The 26,317-nt window shown below is 42.9% G+C and overlaps 1 protein-coding gene across 3 annotated transcripts; it reads left to right on the top strand.

Moving 5' to 3' along the window:
* The first annotated feature begins 587 nt into the window (after positions 1-587).
* LOC125624614 (protein argonaute-4) lies at positions 588-24,751 on the top strand. Of its 3 annotated transcripts, none has more exons than XM_048825645.2 (18): positions 588-924; positions 5,435-5,600; positions 6,179-6,299; positions 8,973-9,154; positions 9,971-10,107; positions 10,204-10,338; positions 10,548-10,635; positions 11,054-11,201; positions 11,297-11,416; positions 12,005-12,133; positions 12,319-12,452; positions 14,712-14,896; positions 15,179-15,338; positions 16,833-17,148; positions 18,016-18,150; positions 18,878-18,979; positions 19,278-19,477; positions 20,805-24,751. In XM_048825645.2, the coding sequence occupies exons 1-18, from the start codon at positions 906-908 to the stop codon at positions 20,911-20,913; spliced, it is 2,586 nt and encodes an 861-aa protein (XP_048681602.1). In that variant the 5' UTR covers positions 588-905; the 3' UTR covers positions 20,914-24,751. The 3 variants fall into 3 exon arrangements, 2 of the variants coding, with proteins under 2 accessions (XP_048681602.1, XP_048681601.1); XR_012665532.1 differs by lacking the exon at positions 588-924 and having other exon boundaries at positions 5,377-5,600; positions 20,805-24,081; positions 24,259-24,751; XM_048825644.2 differs by lacking the exon at positions 588-924 and having other exon boundaries at positions 5,377-5,600.
* Positions 24,752-26,317: the final 1,566 nt, after the last annotated feature.

The raw sequence follows: 26,317 nt of genomic DNA, 5'->3' as shown, positions 1-26,317 counted from the left end.
TTTTAGGGAGGGAGGATGATGGGTTTGGGGGTGGGTAGGTGGGGTTTAGGGAGGGGGTATTTTGTGGAGGGGTTTGGGGAGCAGGGGGCCTTTGGGTTTTGTTGGGCGGAGTTATTGGGGTCTGAGGTGGGTTTTAGGGAGGGTGTATGGGGGGTTCGGGATGGTGGGTTTTAGGGGGGGTGGGTACTGGGCGGCGAGTGGGGTTTAGGGAGGGGGTGTTCCGTGGAGGGGTTTGTGGGGCGGGGTTATTGGGGTCTGAGGTGGGTTTTGGGGTGGGGGGTTCGGGACAGATGGGATTTGGGGAGGATCCGGAGGTGGGGGCTGGGTTCTGGGGCGCGAGCCCCATCTCAGTGCCCCGGGCCCCCACGCAGCTGCCCGCCCGGGCTCGCCGCCGGGTTTAAAAGGCCGGAGGGGGCCGGGGGGGGGGGCGCGCGCGCGCAAGCGCGGAGGCCGCTCTCCGGCCCAGGTGACGGCGTGCGCGCTCCCGCGCGGCGGGGAAAGAGGGCGGGGCGAGCGCGAGCCCGGAGAGGCCTCTGAACCCGGCTTCTCCAGCGGCGCGCGCGCGCGCGACCCCGACAGCGAGGGGGGGGGGGATTTCGCGCGCGCGACCCCGCGGCGGCTTCGGGGGCGCGCTCCCGGACCCGCGCCGGTTCCTGCTCGGGCTCGGTGGCACCGCAGAGGGGATTGTTTGTGCCGCCGCCGCCGCCAGGAGCCACCCGCGCCCGTTCCCCCCCCCGCGCCCCGCTCCCGCCCCCGCCCCCACCTCAGCCCAGTTCCCGGTGCCGACCCCACCCGCAGCCACCATTCCCGAGATCAAGCGATACGCGGCGGCGGCGGGGCCGGGGGCGGCGGCGGGGCCCGGGGCGGCCGGGGGGGACCGCAGTGAGGCCGCCGCCGCCGCCGCCATGGAGGCGCTGGGACCCGGTGAGCGGCGGGGGTCCCCGGGGGAGGGGGGTGGATTCTGCCTCTGGGGGTAACTTCCTCCGGTGGGGCGGGGCTCCTGGGGGAGAGTGGGGGGGTGACTAGCTCCTGGGGGGGTGACTTCCTCCACTGAAGGGGCTCCTGGGGGAGAGTGGGGGGGGTGACTTCCTCCCTGGGGGGGGGGGTGACTAGCTCGGGGGGGGTAACTTGCTCCACGGGGGGGGGCTCCTGGGGGAAAGTTGGGGGGGTGACTAGCTTCTGGGGGGGTAACTTCCTCCACTGAAGGGGCTCCTGGGGGAGAGTTGGGGGGGGTTACTTCCTCCACTGGGGGATTAGGGGGGCTCCTGGGGGAGAGTTGGGGGGGGTTACTTCCTCCACTGAAGGGGCTCCTGGGGGAGAGTTGGGGGGGGTACTTCCTCCACTGGGGGGGTGACTAGCTCCTGGGGGGTAACTTCCTCCACTGCGGGGGTGGGGGGGCTCCTGGGGGAGAGTTGGGGGGTAACTTGCTCCTTGGGGGGGTAACCTCCTCCACTGGGAGGTTTGTGGCTCCCAGGTGACAGGGGAGCAGAGGGTTGGATGGCCCTCAGGTGGGCGGTGCTGGGAGGGGGAAGGGGGGGCTTGGCTTCCTCCTGGAGCTGGGGTGGGTGTGGGGGGTGTGTGTGTGTGTGTGTGTTTCCTGGTGACACTGGGTCCTGAGGAGGTTGGGGGCTTGGCTTCCTTTGCTTCAGAGGGTGCCCAGCCTCCTGGTGAGGCCTGGCTTGCACTGCAGGGAACACTTCGTCAACAAGGATTTGGGGGAGAGCCCAGGTTCAGCTGGATGCTGGTGTGCACCCTTAATCAGAGGCCTGTCACCCTTGCCCTCTCTTCCATCAGCCCTCTCTCCAGGCCCCACATGTTGAGGGGCCCTATTGGGCTAGGGACATGAAGCTCTTTATTTGGTAGTATCCTTGCTCTTCTCCAGAGTAGTTTAAATGCATGAGGGAGGGGAAAGGAAGTTGTTTCCGCCTCCTGGGTCCAGGAGGTCCAGCACCTGATGCCAACAATCTGTGTGCTGTGCTTTAAATCCAGTTATTTTTGGCGTGTCGGGGGTGTATTCTGATATTGAGTAAAGACACTGGACATATTGCTAGCAGTGACTGATTCATAGGTGGGTGAAGGAACCCATGCAAATTTCCATTCCCCCTCTAAGTTCTGCCCACCGTAACTTTCCAGCCAGAGTATTTTCACCTTCTCTAAATGTTTTTTTTTTGCTGCAGTGTGTTTAATAATTTGCTAACTATATTGCAATGTGTGGTTAACCCTGTCTTCAGTTCTTAGGCCTTTCAGAAATCAGTGATACTTTCTGTTCTATACTGTTCGGTTGAGTATTTCCTAAGAAATATATAGGTTTTTTTCCTAATAAGAATAGGGGAGGCCATGCTACTAAAAATGCTGTGAATGTAGTGACTATTTCATTCTACTGCTATATTTGTAAGTAACAAATTGGGATATGTTTGTGCAAGATTATTGCTGGTGATCAGTGTAGAGGTCTTTCTGGCAGAGGTTATATTGACATGAAACCCGACTAAGTGTATCTCAGTGATCTGTCATTTTTAAAGAGGAACTTAAGTGGGTTGCTAAACTTTACTCGCAGATTCACTATACACTTAAAACTTTCTGCATGACAGACAGGCCACTCAGACTGCTACAGGAGTTTTTCTACTTAGACATTCTACAATATGATTTGACTTAAAAATGTAGATGAGAGAGTGTGGAATACAGCCTTAGCCAAGGAAGTGACTTTATGTCAAAGAGGAGCAGTAGTGTGATAGGTTTGAAAATTGGCGTACACACAGTACATTATGGTTGCAAATAAATTGCGTAATTAGTGTAATAAAAATGCTTAACTTTTGAAGGTGGGCCATTGTAGAAAGAGTTAAATCCTGGGCATTAAAACTAAAGCTGTTGGTATATGACTAAATGCCATCTTTTATTGGATGTGGAACTTGGTGAGTATTGTCATATGAGAAAAAGGTTAAAGATTAAAATGTGTGCAAGATGTATTTCTTGACCTAAGTCTGTATATCTACACCTAGGTTCCAGAATACCTATCCTATCAAGTTGATATTTTTAGGAACTAATCTACAGCGATAAGTTATTGATCTGAAGACCAAATCTTCCCTCCATTAATTCCACATCTTGGGAGATGTTTTGAAAGATTACTGTTATAGTTCTTTCTTTGAATGTTTACAGTCTGTTAATCAATGTGTGATGCAGTATAAATTCACACATTTCCAAGAGATCCTATTTCATTTGTGTAAAACTGCTTCCCCTCGGAGGTACAGTGGTTATAGGCTGGTAATACATGGCAGGAAAACTAGAGCAACAGTGTGTGGGATAGAAGTATTTCATCCTAGTGAAGTTGAATGGCCAAAATTAAAATTATGGAAACAAATTATATAAATTGTAGTGAAGCCCTGGCTTCAGATGGAAAATAGCATTTAATTTACTACTTTGTATCAGAATGAATAAGAATGATTATAAAGAGAAGATGTAATATTAACCTCCTTTCTCGACGACAAATGTCTGGAATTGTTTTGATTCCTAATTTACAAAACTTGCAAATACTGAAGAAGGTAAATGGGTAAATATAGTTGGTCATTTAATCTCTTTTAGCAGGTCAGTGCCCACAAAAGCTATACTGCTTCAGACTAATTAGCACAGGATTAATGATCATCTCTCTGCTATCCAAACAAGCACAGCAAACTTTGATTGCGCTCGATGATTCATGCTTTTTAACTTTTTTAAAAATGAAACTATATCCTATGACAAGCTGTCATTAGTTAAAATAACTATTTATACAAGTGCAGTGCCAAAGGTGCATATGGCATGTTTGAAAAAATCCGTGCCCCAAGGAAGCTGGTGTGCTGTTCTCCTCAACTTCAGAGAATTGATATATCAAATGGACTACATCTACTCGGAGTGTCACCCTCTAAGTACTTCAGCACTTAAAGTATTTTAGTGTTAATAATCACAAATCTATAAATAAATATTGGTAATTTAGTAGAAACTTAGAAGTCTTCCTATAAAACAAAGGTATGTGGCTTCTTGGGGTTTAGCCTTGCATGCACAAGTTTATTGCTGCATCTCTAAGGTATAGCTGGTTCCCAGCATGTCTGCTTTCCTTCCCGCCCTCTGGGATAAATTCAGACCCTCGGTTTGTCAGCCCTTTGACTGAAAGGGACGCTGTCAACCTCAAATTTAGTCAGCTAAAAAAAGCTTTTAGAGCAGCTTCAGTTGTTAAATTTCTCAAGTTATCCTACCAATTTTTGTGGCTTTACTATTTTTCAAATGTCTTTCTCTCCTTTGTTGCTAAGACTCAAGCAGGGAAAGCTGCCTACAGAAGGGGAATAGTGAAACTGTGACTACACAGAATGCTGTCAAATGCACAAAATAAACTGGGGGGGGGGGGGGTTATTCAGTCACTTCAGTTCAAGTGTTTAAACAATAGTGAGTTTAAAAGAAATCAGACAAATTTGACTTACAAATGAGCCCCTTTAAATTATGTAACATTCCAGTTATAACTTATATCTTTGAGGAAACTGGCAAAACATGACATTGGCTAATTTGAGTTCAAATATGTCTTCCTTCTTGAAGCCTCTGCAAATTTTCTCAGTAGAAATAATTAAAAAAAAAACAAACCCAAAACCCTCAGATTTTTGTAAGCTATCTTGACCAGTTCTATTAACAAGACATGACTGTCTTTACACTAATAATTTTGTTGAAAACATTTTACACTTACTGTTTCCGTTCCTTTAGGGAAAACTGCCCTCCTCACTCCCATCTTTGTGTTGGAATTTGAAATTGGCCCGAGCTTTGTTTACATTGAATAGCATTTCACTGTTAGCATGTCAACACAGCATCTTTTGTGGTAGTGGAAAGCGCAATATTTTGTGCCAGTCCTATATAAAAAAGGTATTTTTAATTTGTATTATAGAATAAAAAAACTTCACCAATTCTGGATACTATCAATTTTCAGATAAAAATCAGACCTCTAATCACTTGATCATGCCAAGAATCTGTCATTAAAATCCTGACTCTGAGCATAATACAGCACATGGAAGCCTGTAATGGACTTAATAATAAACTCTCTATTATTCACTAATGATACTATATGTGGTGATAAGGGTATATATAGTATACAAAAGACTAAATTCCATCACAGGGCTCTGACTTCATAAATCGTGTTTACATAGGTAGATGTCTTGTAAACTAATTACAGCAGTAATGTATGTATGTTTTGGGTACATAATTCTTTTCTTCATGAAAATCATTTAGAGCTGTTAAAAGGCAATGGAGCGACTAAGGAGCACTTTCGTTTGTAAATCTTGCAACCTGAGCAAGGCACTTCAGACTTTGTTCCCTCGTCTGTCATAAGGAGCCTTCAGTTGAATTACAGCCCTATGTACAGGTGGGAGGACATTGTGTTACATGATCATTTATGATCTCAAACTTGTTTCTCTGACTTTCACAGGGCCACCAGCCAGCCTCTTCCAGCCGCCCCGCCGCCCTGGCCTAGGAACTGTTGGGAAACCCATCCGTCTCTTAGCCAATCATTTTCAGGTGCAGATCCCTAAAATTGATGTTTATCACTATGATGTAGATATCAAACCAGAAAAGCGGCCCCGGAGAGTGAACAGGTAAGGATGGCTTAATAAACACTGAAGCAGCCTCATTTTAAGGAAAGTCTGCTTTTTTAGCATTTCTCCAGCTGCTGTCAAGTATAGTTTTATATATGCAATGTCGGTAATAGTTGCTGATTTAGCAATGAGCCAGGACTAGGGCTCCTAGGTGCTGTGGAAAAACAAATTCTATCCTATTCTCAGAGAAAGTTATATTAAAAGCTTTTATAGTTGGCCTGTAGATGTAGAAAACATCGAGAAATATGTTGAGGAACAATCCTACACTGGTCTCCCAGGGGGCCAAATAGTTTTTTCTGTCTATAATTTAACTAATGGTGCAATTTTGGTAGAAGCCATTTGTTCTTTGGACCAAATTTTTGTGTTCTATTCTGCACATGTTTGTCCTGTGTCTCTGTTCAGGGGCAAAGGGGCTGCTGGCAACTTGGGTATGTGCAGAATCGGGTGCATTGTTGTCTCTGATAGCTACTGGTTTCAGGCTTGAGTGCAGTCATGCCAATTATAATAACTGTGCTAATGCATCACTGAATTTGCCTATTCTTCAAACTAATCTATTGAACAATACCATTCCTCTTTAGGGAAGTGGTAGATACTATGGTGAGACACTTCAAGATGCAGATATTTGGTGATCGGCAGCCAGGATATGATGGCAAAAGGAACATGTATACTGCACACCCATTGCCTATTGGGAGAGATAGGGTAAGTGTTGTGGTAAACAGCTTTAATCTTCCTGTGACATTCTGCCATACCAACATTGCAATACTATGTATAGTTTATGAAGTGTGCTGGGATAAAAGGTGCAATAGAAAGAAACCTTACAGTTTAGTAGTATTTGAAAACCAAGGGCCAATAGGAATTGTGTGAAATCCAAGGATTTGGGTTCTTCAGTGGACTCTTTTCCAGGAGCTCTTATGTTTGTGAACTTGACCGTGACAGTGTAAACCAACACACTGTGGTCTGGAGGCTGCTAAGACAGATCACACTTCTTGGTGTAAATTTTTCTCAGAAGGTTGTTAAAACCACTTAAAGGGCAATACTGTTAGCTGCTTGACTATTGAATGACCTTGGAATTGTACTTTGCAGCAGATGTGCTGTTCTGGTGCGATTGGATTTGTTTAGGCAAGTACTAAGACAGGAAAGGGGTGCCACGGTGCCAATATGCTCTAGCACTGGCTACACTAGTTGCTTCCAGACCTGGTTTTGAAGTTCAGAACCAAAACAAAGTACAGTTTTCTACACTAGACTCTCAATTTTTTCCCCATCTACTTGAAAACAAAGGCTTTTATAGCTCACTTCCTCTCTACAGACTTACGGTCTCATAGTACAGATCCTTAGTTACACATGTTAATTTACTTATATGAAGAAAAGGAGTACTTGTGGCACCTTAGAGACTAACCAATTTATTTGAGTATAAGCTTTCGTGAGCTACAGCTCACTTAATCAGATGCATACTGTGGAAAGTGTAGAAGATCTTTTTATATACACACAAAGCATGAAAAAATACCTCCTCCCACCCCACTCTCCTGCTGGTAATAGCTTATCTAAAGTGATCACTCTCCTTACAATGTGTATGATAATCAAGTTGGGCTATTTCCAGCACAAATCCAGGTTTTCTCACACACACCCCCCCCCCCGACACACACAACCCCACTGGTACCAGCAGAAGAGTGGGTTTGTGTGTGTCGGGGGGGGCGGGGGGGTGAGAAAACCTGGATTTGTGCTGGAAATGGCCCAACTTGATTATCGTACACATTGTAAGGAGAGTGATCACTTTCAGATAAGCTATTACAAGCAGGAGAGTGGGGTGGGAGGAGGTATTTTTTCATACTTTGTGTGTATATAAAAAGATCTTCTACACTTTCCACAGTATGCATCTGATTAAGTGAGCTGTAGCTCACGAAAGCTTATGCTCAAATAAATTGGTTAGTCTCTAAGGTGCCACAAGTACTCCTTTTTCTTTTTGGGAATACAGACTAACACGGCTGTTACTCTGAAACCTTACTTATATTAGTAATTTACTCATGTAAATTTACTTGAGTAAATCCAAGGCAAGGAACATTTTCATTAAAACTGAAAATTTTGAATGGAATCATTTTTTCTTAATATTAGGTTTTCTAAGACTTTTAACAGACCATCAACTTGTCTGCCTGATGATGTGATTTATATTATGGTAGCACCCAAAGTCCCAAACTTGGAGTGGAGCACAGTTCTGCTGGGTACTATCCAAAGACGCAGGAAGACAGTCAACATCCCAAAATGCTTAATCAGAACAGACTAAAACACAGTTTAAAAGCAAAGAATAGCGGGGAAACATGACATACAAGCAAACTGACCAGGCTGATGAGACACATGACTTGTTTTAGTTCCTGTTTTTAAATACATTTTTATTAATGGTGTCAGAGGTATAGAGAAGGGAAATAGTAGAAGAAGGTGAGGTAAATAGGAATAAGGGAGGAGTGGGAAGGAAGTTGAGCAGAGTGTAATGTAGCATTTATTGATCAACAGTTACCAGATATTTCAGATGCTTCCTTTGGTTTCTCACAACAATGTCAAGGAAGTTAGTGGGCCTCTTTAAATTTACTCTTTCTGAGGATAAGCATTAACACACTGTCACCTTCCAGTCAAGCCTTACGTTTACAACTCTGTAATTTTCAACTGAAATATTTTAGTGTGTCCTCGTTCTTAATAGTATGTTGGTAGATAGAAATATATACCAAAAATTCCAGATTTGGGTGAAATCTGTGTAGATACTCAGTTTTCTGGAGAAAATAACCCTACTTTACCCTCCATTCTGAGGACCAGATTAGTGGTGGCACACTGCAATGTGAGGGAGACCCTGTAGGCTAATGGTGGAAGAGAGTACTTTTCAAGTAGCATGCTCAACCTCTGGGGAAGAACACTTTGCATCCCTTATAGATCTTTGCTTCCCTTGGTGATTTGATTGTGGTGTTGACTGGTTCCCGAGGAAGTTCAGAGCATTGACTTGAAGACTAGAGGTTAACATACCTTTACTGTGGTTTTATGGACACAAACCAGCCTCTTCCTATCAATTCTTTGGGACAAAAAGTGGGTGACTAATCATAGCGCTCTTCTTTAGTGCTTTGGTGTCACCATATAACCTCCAGTTGAAGGTAATGGCTAATACAAACAGAACCTCAGAGCAGCTTCTTGGTGTGATTAAATTACCAGGTTTCAAACTTCTCTATGTAGCTACTCTTGTTTGCTGTAGAATTACCTTAAATTATTACATCCTAGTTGAGAAACCACCTGTAGACTCAAAGCAAGTCCATGAGAATGAGTGTTGCTTAGTGTTGCGCTAGGGTATTGAGTCTGTTAATTTATGTTTGTGCTGCATCTGCTCTGATTGTTTAGGTGGATATGGAGGTGACGCTCCCAGGTGAGGGGAAAGACCAGACATTTAAAGTGTCTATTCAGTGGGTGTCAGTGGTCAGCCTTCAGCTGCTTCTGGAAGCTCTGGCAGGGCATTTGAATGAAGTTCCTGAAGACTCTGTACAGGCACTTGATGTAATCACACGGCACCTTCCCTCCATGAGGTGGGTACTTTTGATTGCAAGTTTCCTAATCAGTGCGGGCTTGTATCAATCTGTTAAAATGGTGCCTATTTGCCGTTTCTCCAAACTTAAACTACACTGCTGCAAAAGCGGTGAAGGGATCTGTTGTGTGACTTTTTTTAATAGCGTTTTTGATTCATACTTGCATTAGAAGAAATATGGTCTGCCCCATGGCTTAAATTCTCTGCAAGTATTTCTTGGAGCCCCCGGGACTTGGGGCTTCTGCCCCATGGGGCATGCCGGGGCTTCCACAAGTTTGAAAATAATTTGCCAGAGCCCTGCTCCGGTCGGCTCCAGATGAATTTAAGCTCTGGTCTGCCAGCAGGACGCATGGATTCTGTCTGAGGTTCTGATAGTAACTTTCTGTGGCCTTTCTAGCTGCTTTATTATCTGTAAAATTCAGATGTGTTTCATGTGTGTTAGGGCTCTCCAATCGACTCCGGTACTCCACCGGAATGAGAAGCATAAGGTAAGTCGACGGGAGACTTTCTTCCGTCAACCCAGCGCGGTGTAGACCCCATAATAAGTCAACCTAAGGTACATCGACTCCAGCTACGTTATTCACGTAGCTGAAGTTGCGTAACTTAGGCTGACTTAGCCCCATAGTGTAGACCTGCCCTTAGATGTAACTAACACTTACTTAGTATTTCTATACTACTTCACAAATTTTTAGGCACTACTCAAATGAGTGTATAAGAAATACTGGGTTCCTACTATATATTAGGACTTGAACTTTTGCGAACCCGGGGAATACAATGAAAGGAAGAATCTAAGTGTTAACTCCTCCTGTTTCATCAGGTACACCCCTGTGGGCCGTTCCTTCTTTTCTCCTCCTGAAGGTTACTACCACCCTCTGGGAGGAGGAAGGGAGGTTTGGTTTGGATTCCATCAATCGGTCAGGCCTGCCATGTGGAACATGATGCTCAATATTGATGGTATGCAAGAACTTCTGTTTTTAATGGCATAAGAAAGTTCCTCCTCCCCCTACCTTCACCTCCTCTAGACTAAATATCCTGTCTTTCTGTTCTTAGTATCGGCGACTGCTTTCTATCGTGCACAGCCTATCATTGAGTTCATGTGTGAGGTCCTGGACATTCAGAACATCAATGAACAGACCAAGCCTCTTACAGACTCCCAGCGTGTTAAGTTTACCAAAGAAATCAGAGGTAAATGAATAGTTTAAAAACTGCTGGTGCAAAATATTGGAAGCCTGTGAGCGTATTAAGTTGTGCTACCAGAGTTCACAGGTTGCAGACACTGGAAACTGGCCTATTCCTTGTCACTCATCTTTCCGAGTTGAAAGTAAATCTTAGCGGTGGTAATAAGTTGACTGTGTCTGATTTTTATTTTGGTGGCTTTTGTCTTGGGTTTTCAGGTCTAAAAGTAGAGGTTACCCACTGTGGCCAGATGAAGAGAAAATATAGAGTTTGCAATGTTACCAGGCGACCGGCGAGCCATCAGACGTATGTACACAATCTCCTCTATAAAGTGAAAGCTATTGGAGATGCTAAGTGCCTTATTTCTACAAGGGTAGCTGGCTCAGGAGTCAAAATATCCATGTGACTTTTAAAAGAAATCTTAATTTTACGAGACTGGAACAATGGCAGTGGATTTGGGCTACAACTGTAGTTTCTCCACAAGATGAAAAATTAGAGAGATGCCTTGGCTTTTGAAATGTGTCTCTAAAGCCCTAATTTTTTAACTTGGCTTCAAGTCCAATGCCCATTGACAATCTCTTTTATACATACATTTACATAAAGAGAATAATAACTATAGAAAATGGGCATTTTCAGGGCTTTCAAATATATTCTCTATATCATTTTTTAAAAATTAACCACTTCATTGCGAAGCGTAATCAAAGCAGTGCATTTTTTTTAATAGGTTCCCTCTGCAGCTGGAAAATGGACAGGCTATGGAGTGTACAGTAGCTCAGTATTTTAAGCAAAAGTACAGTCTGCAGCTGAAGTATCCTCACCTTCCGTGTCTCCAAGTGGGACAGGAACAGAAACACACTTACTTACCACTGGAGGTAAAGAGTCTGATAACTTTTAACTGGCACTGCATTGTGACTTACACCCCTTGTTTCAGAGGCGATAAGCCATCTCTAATTCCGTTGCTGTGTAGGTATGTAACATTGTGGCAGGCCAACGATGTATCAAAAAGCTAACAGACAATCAGACATCAACTATGATAAAGGCAACTGCAAGGTCGGCACCAGACAGACAGGAAGAAATCAGCAGACTTGTGAGTAGCTGTGGTTCAACTTTATAGAAAATAGTCATAAGATTTTTCCCTTCCCCTTCAAACATTTTTTCTGATACAAAATTTTCAAGTTGCGTGTATCACATTTTTTCACCATAGATGAGTTTTGTGTATATCTTTCAAATGGTTTCCATTTGAAAAATTGTAGCAAAATCCATAGAATTTCTGATCCCTTTTAGGTTCCTCTGTATAAGCAGACTAGCCAAGAACAGAAGAAGCTGAAGTTTTTTTTTCCCTTTTAGTGTAAGCCAGTGGTCCTCAAACTTTTCGGCTCTCACCCTCCCCTTAGCAGTAATAGAATGTGTCCGCGTCCCACCTCCACGTGCCAGGAGTGGAGTCATGGCCAGGCTGCAGCCGGGAGCAGGGGCCACAGCTGAGGCCAGGGGCAGAGCAGAGCTGGGTGGCACTCCCAGCCTCTGCCACACACCCCTGGACATTCCTCCACGTGCCCCACAGTTTGGGGACCGCTGACATCAGGGGATATGGCTTGAGCCACTCTGTACTGCTTGTGCTAATAACAGCCACCTGAAATACTGTGTGTGGGTATGATGAGGTTCTCCTGATCTCCAGGTGAAGAGTAACAGTATGGTAGGTGGACCGGATCCGTATCTGAAGGAGTTTGGCATTGTGGTCCATAACGAAATGACAGAGTTAACAGGCAGAGTATTGCCAGCACCGATGCTGCAGTATGGAGGCCGGGTGAGTTCTTGGTATCTGTTGTAAAATAGCTTGTTGTAAGAAACAGACTCGTGAAGCGTTAGCCGGTATTTTGTAATTTAAAAGTTCACTTGTACACAAACCTATAGAGAATACTACTGACTGCCTTATCAACCTGAGCATAGTTTTTAATTTTTAAGTTGTCTTTTGTCTTTGACTTTATCTAGAACAAGACAGTAGCTACACCAAACCAGGGTGTTTGGGACATGAGAGGGAAACAGTTCTATGCTGGCATCGAGATTAAAGTTTGGGCCGTTGCCTGCTTTGCACCTCAAAAACAATGCAGAGAAGACTTGCTCAAGTGAGTATCTTTGTACTACCAGCAGTTATGATATAACATGCTATATAACATGATATGATATAACATCCACTAGGATGGTCTAGATAATATTTAGCCCTGCCTTAGTGCAGGGAACTGGACTAGATGACCTATTGAGGTCTATTCTAGTCCTTCATTTCTATAACTTGATGTGAACACATCTAACGCAGTAAAAGCAGGAAATCCTTGCCCTGAAGTAGCTTAAGTATTTGCAACTTGAAGGTGGGGAATAACCAAGTCTGTAACCTGATTTGGTTAACTTTTGTAAACTGTTAAACTAGGAAAAGGATTAAGGTGCTCATATAGCCACTGAAATGCTATCTTTGGAGAAGGCAACTGTCTATATGGCTCTGCTTTTTTCCTCCCACTGCCTGCATTTGGCCTATGTTTCTCTTCTGACTGTTGGTCCCTTTGTTTTCCTGACTTGCTTTTCACTTGCTCCTCATTCTTGAACAGCTTCCCAGTCAACATGTACCAAACTCCTTCCCTCTCCTCCAAAAGTTCTAAGTACCATCTTGGTTCATTATCCATATAGGCTTTCAGATGGTATACTCTTGATGCCAGAGAGTCCAAGTTAGAATATCCTTCATGTTGTAAAGCACTGTAGTAGTGCAGAGAGCGGGATGTACTTATTGAGCTATTCAGTGTTTGTGTAACGTTCTACTGAACTCACTTCTTACAGAGTTCAAATTTCTTTATTTTTAGATATAAACGAAACTCATTATTAACATTGTGTAGCTAAACCAGACTGTTAAATGTTTAGTACCGTAAATATGTATGACACTTTACATAACATAGAATAAGACATTGTCCTTTGTTTTCTCTGTTAATATTACATGGAATACTAAATTTTTGAGGGTTTTGGTGCTTCATTTTAGGGATTCAGGAGGGAAGGGAGATTACTATAAATGTCAAACTGTTTTAGAGAGGACTGGCTTAAATCTGCAAAAGCAAGGAAGCTGAGTATCTGGAGAACCTTGCTTGACTAACTGTATTATGAGTATTGCAGTGGTTTCATACCATGGCTACTTTAAATGTATGTGCTGGAGTATTTCTGCTCATTATGAGATCTGTGCAATATAAGGGCCCAGTGGAGTTGGTCATGTTGGGGGGGATTTAAGACAACTATTTACCTACTTCTGTAGTATACAAAATGAACACAACTAAATGTTTAATGAGTCTGCTCCTTTGGTAATGTTGAACTCTCTCTCTTTTGCTTGGTACAGACAAGTCTGTTTGAGGCATTAAATCTCCATTAATGCACTTATTATGGTACCTGCAGCAATCTCCTTGCGCCAATAATTCCTTGACCTGGGTGTGCATTATATATTTCATGTTCTTATAGGTTCTGTGTGCAATGTTGCAGGGTTAGCTGATTTTGGAACAATAACTGAATTTCCTGTATGTGCATTTTAATTCTAACTGTAATTATTGCATTAAGTTGCTATTTAACATCTTGCTGCAGTTTCAGTTTACAGAAGTAATTTCCCGTCTTAAAGCAATACTATCCAACAGTTTAACAATCACTGAGTTTTAGTGGTGGGTGTAGTGATATGATAAAAATAGGAAAGTCCCACCAAATAAACTGTGGCTTTTGTTAATGTGGGACTCAAATGTGATTGTCTGCATGCAAAACTCCTGTTGACTTCAGAGAGTTACCGGTGTGTAAGGACTTCAGGATAAGCCCCATTATTGTTAAGCCAAATTTCTTCAGATATGCCAAAGGCACCTGTCCTTGGTGAACCATCTATGGCTGGTTCAGGTTTCTACAATTGTGCTCATGTAACTCATGTGGCTGAGAGGACACTTGAACAATTGCAGTGTGAAGACCTGAAAAGTTTCTCTTGAGTCAAAACTGGAACTGTGCTAGTGAAGGTCTAAGTTGGGTATAATATTAAAGAGAATTTTAGCAGTATAAAACTGACCATGCAATGGAATAGTGTAGAGCAGGGGTTCTCAAACTGGGGGTCATGAGGTTATTATGTGGGGGGTCGTGAGCTGTTAGCCTCCCACCCAAACCCCGCTTTGCCTCCAGCATTTATAATGGTGTTTAAATATATAAAAATGTGTTTTTAATTTATAAGGGGGGGGTTGCACTCATAGGCTTGCTGTATGAAAGGGGTCACCAGTACAAAAGTTTGAGGATCACTGGAGTAGAAGATAACGTGCCCAGAGGACTGAAATGACTGAAACTGTGTGGACTGATTTGCCAAAAGCTCTAATACTTCGTTTGTTTTATAGGAGTTTCACAGACCAGCTACGCAAGATCTCCAAGGATGCGGGAATGCCAATCCAAGGCCAGCCATGTTTCTGTAAATACGCACAAGGCGCAGACAGTGTGGAGCCGATGTTCAAACACTTGAAGTTGACCTATGTTGGACTGCAGCTCATAGTAGTGATTCTTCCTGGAAAGACACCTGTGTATGGTATGGAAAGGAGATTATACCTTTTAACTCACTGTACATCATCTGTACTTAAAGGTGCATAATGATGAGATAGGTAACGAGTAGCAATGCCTTTTTCTGTGATGGGTTTTCTAGAGGTTAGTTAATATCTCTTCATAATTGTACAGATATAGTTACAAAGAGTGGACTCATTCACTGTTGAATCTTTAGACCCTTGACCTACTTTTCAGATGTCTTACAAGGGGGAGGTAGGGGAGCATTGATGCTTCTGATAATCAGAATCACCTTGCTTTTCTGTTGCAGCTGAGGTTAAGCGTGTTGGTGACACTCTCTTAGGAATGGCCACGCAGTGTGTTCAGGTGAAGAATGTGGTAAAAACCTCACCCCAAACTCTGTCCAATCTTTGTCTGAAGATAAATGCAAAGCTTGGAGGGATCAACAATGTTCTTGTACCTCATCAAAGGTTAGATCAAATTTAAAGCTTTAATGAAGGCCTAACTTAGCAGGCAAAATGATTATTTTGGTCTGCTTTTTAGTAACTAGAACGGTACCGTTCCAAACAATGGGTGGGTTAGAAATCTTCTGTAGCTGTAGATGCTTGTGTATTAAATGGGACAAGCGACGATGCCTTCTGTTTTAGAACTGAAGCCGCACAACATGCTGTGTTATACATTGTGCCTTAGGACAAAGCCTGCCTCGGGGGTCAGACTTGTCCAGCAATGTGGCTGGACAGGAGACAAAGGTTGGAGTAAAATAAAATGAAAAGATGGGAGAGCTCTAAAATTCTCAAGTCCCATCAGTGTTGGTCTTCTGTTAGCACATGACCATTTTCTGAATTGCATTGCGAATGGTCACCCATCTCGTGACGACATGTTTCCCCTTCTTCCTCTATAACAGGGGTGGCCAACCTGAGCCTGAGAAAGCGCCAGAATTTACCAATGTGCCTTGTCAAAGAGCCACAGTAATACGTCAGCAGCCCCCCATTAGCTCCCCCCTGCTCCCAGCACCTCCCGCCCACTGGCAGCCCTGCCGATCAGTGCCTCCCCACACCTCCCGATCAGCTGTTTCGAGGCATGCAGGAGGGTGAGGAGCAAGGGCATAGCAGGCTCAGGGAAGGGGGTGGAAAGGGGTGGAGTGGGGGCAGAGCCAGGGGTAGAGCAGTGAGCACCCCTCAGCACATTGGAAAGTTGGCACCTGTAGCTCCAGCCTATACAAGGATGGCCTCATATTCACTTCTGAAGAGCCACAGGTTGGCCACCCCTGGTCTAGAACCAGTGATGTGTAGTAAACTATCTAGACCTACAGTTTGAAGGATGACTACATCCAAAATTGTCCTCTAGCAAGAAACCTATTTTTCTTGCTGCTTTGTTACATACGGAGCACGTAGTCAAACTGGCTGTGATTCCTGATCAGACACCTGTTGTCTTTATCACAGACCTCACTTACCTTTGTAGTAAACTGTAAAACCTGTTCTGTTGCTCATTTCCACTAACCTCCCTGAATAACCCCCACTCCCTTGATGTCTCTCCATTCCTGTTTCTGTGTCCTTATCCTTCCACCTTCCCATCCAAGTATCTCCTTAAACACCCTACTTCTGGGAGGCCTGTACACACTAGTTCTTCCCTTCTTGTAGTGCTCTTCTAATAAGTGAGAGAAAGTGGGGAGGTGAGTGAATTGTGGCAGATTAAACTTCAACTTTCAGCCATCTGCACCTCTTCTCTCCCCCCCACCCTTTTTTTTTTCTTTTTTGGCACTTCCCTTTTCACTTCCTTTGTCTGTTCTCTCTAGATTGCAAGCTGTTTGGGGGCAGGGATTCTCCTGTAAAAAATACCTGGCAAGTTTTCAGTTGTTAAGGATATTTCAGATCTACTTGTCTAATCTTTCCTTGTTAGATGACTTGCTACATTTAACTCTTTTCCTTCCTTGCTTTTGACTAAGCCTTCTTTAAATTGAACAGGCCCTCTGTGTTCCAGCAACCAGTGATCTTCCTGGGAGCAGATGTCACTCACCCTCCTGCTGGGGATGGAAAGAAGCCATCTATTGCTGCTGTGGTAGGCAGCATGGATGGCCACCCTAGCCGCTACTGTGCTACAGTGCGTGTGCAAACCTCCCGTCAGGAGACTTCCCAGGAGTTACTGTACAGTCAGGAAGTGATCCAGGACCTGACTAACATGGTACGAGAGCTGCTGATCCAGTTCTACAAATCTACTCGCTTCAAGCCCACACGGATCATTTACTACAGAGGAGGAGTTTCAGAGGGACAGATGAAACAGGTATTTTCTAATGACATTTCTTTGGGGCTGAATGAAGTCTTGCCATTGAGAATCTAAATGGTATTGGCAAATGAACCCCTACTGGAGGGGGAGACTCCTTAATGGATGGCACCCTGGCACGCATGGCAGCCTGAGCTCACCTTTATCTACATCAGCTGTTTAGATGAAGATTCTTACGAACGTTTCTCCTCAGAGAGTGGCTTGATGGTGCTAAGCTTCAGTTTTGAAACACCTAGACCCTGTAGAACCAGAGGCTTGAATCTTGTGAACATCAAGACAGCCCTTTGTATAAAACTTGGGGAAAGGTAGACTGAGTGTAGGTGATCAGATCTGGAAGTCTTTGGGGTGAGAGACTCTCGACAAGAGGTCTTGTCTGCTCCATGCGGGTGCTAAAAATCCAGTCCTGCTTTCTGGAGGAGCTGGGTTTGCTCTGGGTTACTCAAGGTTAAAGTTCTCCTCCTCTCCATTGTGAGTGAAATATTGTAGCTAATAGGCTGCTGCCCTCCACCCCAAAGACGGCTCTGTTATTGAGGCTATTTTATAGCTAGAGAAATACACTATTGGATCCTTTTGGGGTGAATGTAAATGTAAGGTAACTTAGTTGATCAATTCATACCTTAAACTCAGTTGTTTTTTTTTTTAAATCCTATTTAATGTAAGAATGAGGCTTAATCAAACCTGAAGGACAAGGATTTATTTTTTATCAATCTTCATATAAGCAACATTTTAAATTTTCCTTTTGTTTTCCCCCTCAGGCATGCACACAATTAATTGTGCTTTGAACTGTACTGTTGTGAAATTGCATCTGTTCAGAGAAACCAATGAGAATACTGTCCTGCATACTGAATTCATCACTTGTACTTCTAGGTAGCTTGGCCAGAATTGATTGCAATCCGGAAGGCTTGTATCAGTTTGGAAGAAGATTATAGACCAGGAATAACCTACATTGTTGTGCAGAAAAGGCATCACACTAGACTCTTCTGTGCTGACAAAACTGAAAGGGCAAGTAATGTTGTTGCATACATAAGTGAAGGAATTGTGTAGAAATGCGAGAACAGCTGGCTGGGGATGATGTCCAGTTTACTTACCAGAGTAGTGGAATGATTCTACTCTACAGTAAGCAGTGTTTGTAAGCAAATCAGGATCTTGTGGCAGGGTGATCCTTGGCACCAAATTGGGGGTCTGAAAACTTGCCTACTTTGTCTCTAAATATGCGTGAGTCTTGTTCATTTCACAAAACTGCCATCTCTTCTCAGGAAAGTTCCTGGATTTAAGAGTGCATGTGTATTGCAGGTCCCAGTGAAAGGGTCTGAGCAGGGGTGGCGTTGGGAACTTTATATTCAAATTAAACTTTCAGTGAAAGCTTGTGTTGTGCCTGGATTATCCAGTTTTAGGCCTACTCCCACCGATAGTTATAATGGTGCTACCAACAGCCCTGTTTTAAATATATACTGACTGGCATGGGCTTTCTCTGGAACCACATTTTTACTGTTAACACTGCTCAAGTCTAGGAGGTTAGGTACATAGAGGAGCTTATAGCAAGGTTCCCAGAAAATGACGCACCATGTTGCGACCTTTGTTTAATCCTTCGTGTGGAAAAGAGCTTAGTATTTCCTCACTTTCATGAGTGCTACATTCACCAGAAACTTAAAATAAGTCCGTCCTGGCAGGGCTGCATAAGGGACACCTGCAGAAGTAAATGTACTAATTACAATCTTTTTCCAAACAGGTGGGTAAAAGTGGTAATGTACCAGCAGGCACTACTGTGGACAGCACCATCACGCATCCCTCTGAATTTGATTTTTACCTCTGTAGCCATGCAGGAATTCAGGTAATCTTCAGTCTGCGCCAGCCTTGTGCTGTTGGGAGCAAAATCTCCATTGGGAGCTGTCGTCACTCACGGATGACATCATCACCTGTTTACAGTTTGAGCAGACTTGCAGGTCTATCCATTTTATTTAACACATGATGAATCGGTGCTAAGATTCTGATATATCACTTGAATATAAATCTCTCTAGAAACTGCTTCTCAGTTTCGGTTGAATGATACTGATTCAAGAAGTCTCTAGAGCTCCATCTGCCTTAGATGGATATAATCCAGTTAAACAAGTATTTGCCTCCTTCACCAGGGTACCAGCCGCCCATCTCACTATCAGGTCTTGTGGGATGACAACTGTTTCACTGCAGATGAATTGCAGCTGCTAACCTACCAGCTGTGTCACACGTATGTCCGCTGTACAAGATCCGTCTCCATTCCAGCTCCTGCATACTATGCCAGGCTGGTAGCATTTAGGGCAAGATATCATCTTGTAGACAAGGATCATGATAGGTAAGGAGTGAAAGGCTTGTCTCTTTTTATAGTAGACTGTTCAACATGTCTAAAAAGATCTGTTTTACTTGTAAGTGAAGAATAAAATCTTGATAACTCTTCTTCCTTTCCCTTGATACCAATCACTGATTTGAACTGGCCTTCTGTGTGAAACAATTTGGTGAGTTCTCAGTCTAGTCCTACCTCAAACAGCAATGTCTGACCGTGTTGAGAGGCTAAGAATTGATTGGGGCATGGAGACAGCGTCGCTCTTCTTGTTAACTGGGATCCTTCCAGTTCAGGGGCAGGAAATTTGGCAGAGCTGTGCAGTGCTCTGTGTCTGCCCTGGGCATATATAGCAGATGTAGCTCTCCAGGATTGTCAGTCTGGCAGCAAAGTCACTAAAAGTCATTAAAAAAAATGTAGCCTTTCTCAGTAGCCTGGATATGCCTCATAAAGCCAAACTATCAAATTTGGTGGTTAGTTCTTATGCATTTCTATTTTTTGTTTGTTTGTTTAATTGGATGGTTAACAGCCATGGGAAGAACTGAAGCTGAGGTCAGAAGTCTTTACTTATTACAGCAACACACTTGTGTGGTTTTTCTAGATCATTACACTTTCCGTTAGCACAGTGTGAGCTTTTTTTCCCCCAATCTTATTCATTATGGAAAAAATTAATATTTTTCTTTATGTAAGTTTGAAAATGTAACTTCAACCTCCCTTTGCCCTTGAATGGGTTTGTATTCGAGTTACTGCAGCTAAAGCACTGTAGCAGGAAGTTAGGTTTTCCTCCTCTCCAGCTCCTTGTGCACTTGGGAGGAGTCCTGAAACTGAGTTTCTGGCGACTCTTGTTCACTAAAGATCCCTTAGTACTTTTCAGGTGGTGTATTTGAGGCAGCATTGGCCAGAAGACATATAGGTCCAAATGCCAGGAATGCCTCTAACCCAGGTTTACTATGGACTCCCTCAGGCTTTGGGCAAGTCACTTCACCTCTGTTTTCCCATCATTACAAAGGAGATACTTAGCTCACAGGTGTTGGTAGGAATTAATGTTGGTGAAGCACTTTGAAATCCTTGGATGAAAGGTGCTGTAGAAGTGATGATTGTTGGACTAAAATGGAATGTGGTCTAAAGACTTAAGTAAACTATACTAATGGAAGATTCCTCTCTGCACTAATCTGTATGTGGATAACTCATGATCAGCTACTGGCCTAAGTAAGTCTGGTCCTGGAGCACTATCTCTGTAGTCAGAGATAGCAGGTACAGAACCTTGAGTAATGAACGGTTTAAGTGTGTTCGTTTTTGTCCCATTGTACATAGCCCTTTAAATGTGTCTGCATCTTTACAGTGCTGAAGGCAGCCACGTGTCGGGACAGAGCAATGGCCGGGATCCCCAGGCTCTGGCAAAGGCAGTGCAGATCCATCATGATACCCAGCATACAATGTATTTTGCCTGAGTCCAACTGGGAAGACGAGGCAGAACCGGCAACCCACGCAGTCCTGAAATGTTTTGAACGCCTACTGCTTATAGCTAGGTCTCAGTCTATTTCAGACAGTGTACTACCAGCAGCTCTGAACAGTCGCACTGAATCTACACTTCACAGCAAAGTCTGATGCACCAACACAATTGAGCCATTTGTTTTGTTGTTTTAAGTAATAGAAATTCATGAACTGTCTTTTCTGATGCATTGGACTGAATTTTTACCTCAAAGCGCAAAAGGCCGATCGTCCTGAAATTTTTAAAAGACTTGGCATGAAAGATTTTTATTGAATATTTTGCTAGCTATGGTTTTTAAGTTATCTCCTCATCCCACTAGTTTATCAAGATGACGAATTCCCTGTCTTCATGCACTGCTTAGTAAGTATGCATATTATGGCGAAACATGTTACTCCAATTCAGTGTAACCATTCTATTGTGTGGGGCCATAGATATTTTTTTTAATGGAGATTTTAGATTTCACTACTGTAAATGCCTTTTAACAAACATTAACTTTCACAGGTATTGCAGGTTTTTGTCAGTTTTACTAGTTATCTTTTTAATCTCTGCAGACTTGGGCTGCAAAGCAATTGCACTATACTACGGATTCAGCTAGGTGGTTCTTGTTCTGTGAATGTGTAACATAACCAGAGAGTGATGCCTGGCAGCAGGTTGTAATTATGATGGTTACAAATAATACTGCCGTGATATGGTAACAAGTACTGAACCATTTCCCCTTCTAAAAATGATAAAATATTTTAAAAAAATTAGCTTTTAGATATTTTTCAAACTTTTACAAAAGTGCCCACTTTATGCTGCTGTGTGGTTTGATAAATCTAAGTGATTTTAAAACTTTTCTCATAGAAGGTTTAACTTTGGCAATAAATTTTTTTTAAGCCCCCCTGACAGTGTAAAATTCTAGCTGAGGATTGTGCATGAGTTTAACCAACCTTCTTGTGTCATTTTCTGAACACACAATTTGGCAGTTTCTGAAACTAATCAGAAAAGACGCACTTCCATGGGTTTTTTTAACAATTATTTTTAACTGTTTTATATTCACTGTTGGTGTCCTGTCTACCACTTTTTTTTATAAGCTTGGAAATTGGGTGTTATATGTCGGAAAGGCTCGCCAATCTGTACAGTTCTAAGTGTATTGTGTGACCGTAGCAACCTGAAGCCTGTTACCAGCATTTTAATCCCTTTTTTTTTTCCCCTTCCCCCCTGGAAATCTAGGTTGCTCTCACAATTGCATTCAACAGCATGTTTAAAAAGTTTAAATCAAATATATTCTGTCCCGGACAAGGAATTAGTTGTTTTTATTTGCTTCGCTTTTTTCAGCTAAAATGTATAAAAAGGAAGAGGGACTTGGCTTCACTTAATACTTTTGGAACTCACAAACCTAGTACATTGAGAATAGGTTTCTTTTAGTGTTAACATGAGTTAACAGAGACTAAAATCTTATTCTGAGATTCAACATAGCTAACGTTGCACCACTGCAGAAGCTAAGATAAGTTTGAAAAGTCACCAGCTATTGCACTGTGGTCTCTGCCATTGGTGTGGGGTTTGCTGCTAAGTTGTGTGTGGTTCCTAAGCTTGGAAACCAGCCCTCTCAAAAGCTCAGCAATATGAAATGCTGTTTTTTCCTTCAGTCTTCTAAATAAGCTTGTACATAAAATAAAGTTTACATTTTTAAATGCTGTCTTTTCAGTTGTACCTGAGTAAGCTGAAGTTTGTCTTCAAGACAGTTTTTATAACCTACTTTCAGAGTAGTATGCCTCATTAAAATTAGTTTAAACTTTTTCTGTTGGAAAATGGGACTGGAGCAAGCTCTGCTCCTGGCGTATAGTGTGGACAGGTTTAGATAAGGTTCTTTTTAATTTGTTAAACTTTTTTTAAAGAATACCTCACTTGGATAATAATCAGGACATGTGGGTGGGAGACTGACTGCTGCTTCAGCTAGACGGCTGCTTTTCTTAATACTTGTTCAGGGAGAATACAAAAAAACCTTTTAGAATGAACTTTGACCCAATCTATGGTGAATTTTGGCACCTTGAAGAGACATTGAGCACCCTTTAGCTTATAGGATCAAAGATCACTGTGGGTTCATGCACTAGGCAAGAATGTGACTGATTAGTCAAGGGTGGATAAGACTGAGATTTAATTTTTACCACCAGATAGTTGTCCAGTGCCAAGCACTCCTAGTTCAGATTGAATGAAATGAGAGCCTCTTATCTGCTTGCCTGCAATTAGCCTGAATATTTAACCTCAAACTGTACAGATTATTAGACCTTATTAGCTCTGGGAAGCGTGGCAAGAACTTTCTAACTCAGTCCTGTGTTAGAACATCACAGGAATAAAATACTGGTAAGGGTACAGTGTTGTCACTTGGAGAAGTAGAGAGAACCGAAGAGCATTCTAGATTTAGAATTGTCATTGAAGGGTGCGTCTTTTGGGAGGTTAGAACTGCAAGATCAAAGTTGCAGCAATATTATTGTATACAGTTCTGAAAGCTGAGTGGTGAGGTGCAGCTCGATGATCTCAATTACCCCTTGGGACTGACTGAATCGTTATGCATGTGTCAATCAATGGGAAGATGTGCATTCTGTAGCTGTAGTTCTTAGGGTGTTTGGTTTTTTATAAATAAAGCCTGTTGGCCACTGTTTAGCTATGTGGTGTGGAAGATTTTAAATGTAGCAAAGTTTAATGAGTTGGGGGCAGGGGCAGTTGACAGTAAAGATTAGCAGAAACCCCACTTTTGAACCAGTTCTGCTTTCTTTGTAAACGGTTGGATTCTGAACAAGCTCTAGAAGGAACCAGTTGGCCTGTCTCAGACAGGAACAACTTATTTATTCTTACTGTAAGTTCTACAGTTTAGTGTAGTGCCTGTGGGTGCATCCAAAGGGCATAAAAGGCTGTGATCGACAGGCAACCATGCTTCTTCGGCCTGGTCTGCACTAGAAAATGAGGTCGGTTTCACCGCATCACTCGGAGCTGTGAAAAATCGACACCCCTGCAGGACGTAGTTCAGCTGACCTGTCGACAGCGCTAGGCGGATTGGGAAGCGTTCTTTCGCCAGCACAGGGAGCGTCCGTACAGAAGGACGGCTGCGGTGCCGCTGTAGCGTTTCAAGTGTAGACCAGCCCGCGCAGTACGTATCTTGTTCCAGACAAATTTCAGAGCTTATTTATCGATATCAAAAGTCTTGCCCGACACATGGGCAAAGGCATCATCTTGTTCAGATAGTGTTTAACAACATTTCTCTCTCTCTCTCTCTCTTCCCCCCCCCTCCCCCCCCGCCCCAACTCCTTTTGTGGATGTGCTGTAGGATTTTTCTTGCTCAATAGCAAGGGAGTAGCTCTACTTTCATTTTAAGAAAGCAGAGTTTGGAGGGCATTGTATCAATACTGTTTCAACTGCAAGGTTTTTTCCTTGTGAAATTTGAGGAAAGATCTTGTAATATCACAGATTTTCTTATACCTTGCTATTGACATTTTCATGATATTTCTATGTCTAGAGGCTGAAACTTCAATGTAAAATGTTTGCATTTGTTCATTTTGACTTATGATGTAATTTTTGTTTCTATATTGTTAGACTTGTAATGTTTAAAATTGTATTTTATTAAATTTGGACTGGATGTATGTCTATAGCAATACGAGGTACTCTTTCTAAACGGTTATGGGTGGGTTAGCAGCCCCATGTTGCGATAAGATGCTGGTCGTGTACAATTTGCAATGTATTTTTTTTAGCCTGCAGGGATATTTTGTGTTCATGTGTCCAAAAAAATAAAAAATTGGCATTCTTGTGCCAAATGTTCTGTTTTTTTCCTTGTTGGTATATAATAAAAATGCAGTGTACAGAATCAGCAACAGTTATTGTTGCTTGTAAACAAACGTCTTTCTTAAATTATTTAAATTGTAAATTAAAACTTACATAACATGTAACTGAAACTGTGGAACTCATTGCCACAGGATATTGAGCCCACAAGATCAGGATTTAAACAAAGATTAGATGCTTGTACTGATAACATCCCAGTTATATTTAAGAAGGTAAATAAACCTTCCTGCTTCAGGTAGGGTGACCAGATGACCAGAACAATATATCGGGACACATGGGAGGGCAGCCACAGGCTCACTCACCCCCCAACACCCCCCCGGGCCAGCTCTAGGTTTTTTGCCACCCCAAGCACCAAAAAAAAAAAAAAATCCGGGGTGCTGCCAAAGCAAAATATCAGGACAAATGGTGTCCTGACCGTACATCGGTCGGGACACGGGACAGACAACTAAATATCAGGACATCTAGTTACCCTAGCTTCAGGGCCTTAGCCAACTATTAACTGACAAGATTTGGGAAGAAATGTCCCCTATGGTATTCCATAATTGTCCCTAGTGGCATTTTTTACACTATTTCCTGAAATATCTGGTATTGGCCATTGATGCAATCTGAACTAAATGGACCACTTGTCATATCCAGTATGGCAATTTCTGCATTATACGGGCACAAATTAGAGTAAGTACAGGAGCTAATCAAAACTGAATAAGAAAGTGAGGGATTGTTTCCTTTTAATAATTGCATACTTCCGCAGTACAAGTAGGTGACCAGGGCAAAAATAGTTGGGCCAGGTGCAAAAGGAAAAACAACCACAACTATAAACAGAAATTCAGTACACTTGATTGCTTAAAATAACTTGTATCTTTAATAACCTTCTTCTTCCTGCATCTCCAATTTCTTTCTGCATGTATTGAGCAAGAGGAGGAACTGTTCAGGGGCTTTAAATTATCTAAGCCAGTTAAAGGCAAAACACAAAGATGGGGGAAGCATTTGCTGATGGAGTTGCCTGCCTAGCAGGGAAAGGTGATGTCACTTAATGCCTAGCATGACTTCGGTGCTTCTGAAAGTGCCAGTGGGCAACGGGAGCAGTGCATGGGGGTCTAACAGTTTGTCAGGCCTGTACACTAGGGCTATGGCTACAGAGAGCTTCCCCGTCAATTAATCCACCCCAATGAGCGGTGGACTCTGTCAGCAGGAGAGGCTCTCCTGCTGACGTAACGCTGTACACGCTGGTGCTTAAATCAGTATAAATTATGTCATTCAGGAGGTGGCTACTTCACACCCCCTGAGCAACATAACTTATGTTGACTTAGGCTGTAGTGTAGCCATAGCTTAAGTATCATCATGTTACGAAACTGGTCGTTGTAATGCCTGGAAATGCAGTCAGAGTAAACAGTGCATCCAAGGAAGCTCACGCCTTGATCTTCAAAGGTATTTAGGTACTGAACTCCCTGTGTTTTTGGCATCTAATTATCTTTGAGGTTCTGGGCCTATGTCCCTGTTGCTGGCTCTGTTCCACAATGGATTTTTGGTCCATCTTGAAGTTAGAATTTACA

This window comes from Caretta caretta, chromosome 19 (genome assembly GCF_965140235.1).
Source record: "Caretta caretta isolate rCarCar2 chromosome 19, rCarCar1.hap1, whole genome shotgun sequence".
Lineage (NCBI taxonomy): Eukaryota > Metazoa > Chordata > Testudines > Cheloniidae > Caretta > Caretta caretta.
The sequence above is the reverse complement of the archived record's forward strand: the minus strand, read 5'-3'. Positions and strand labels throughout refer to the sequence as shown.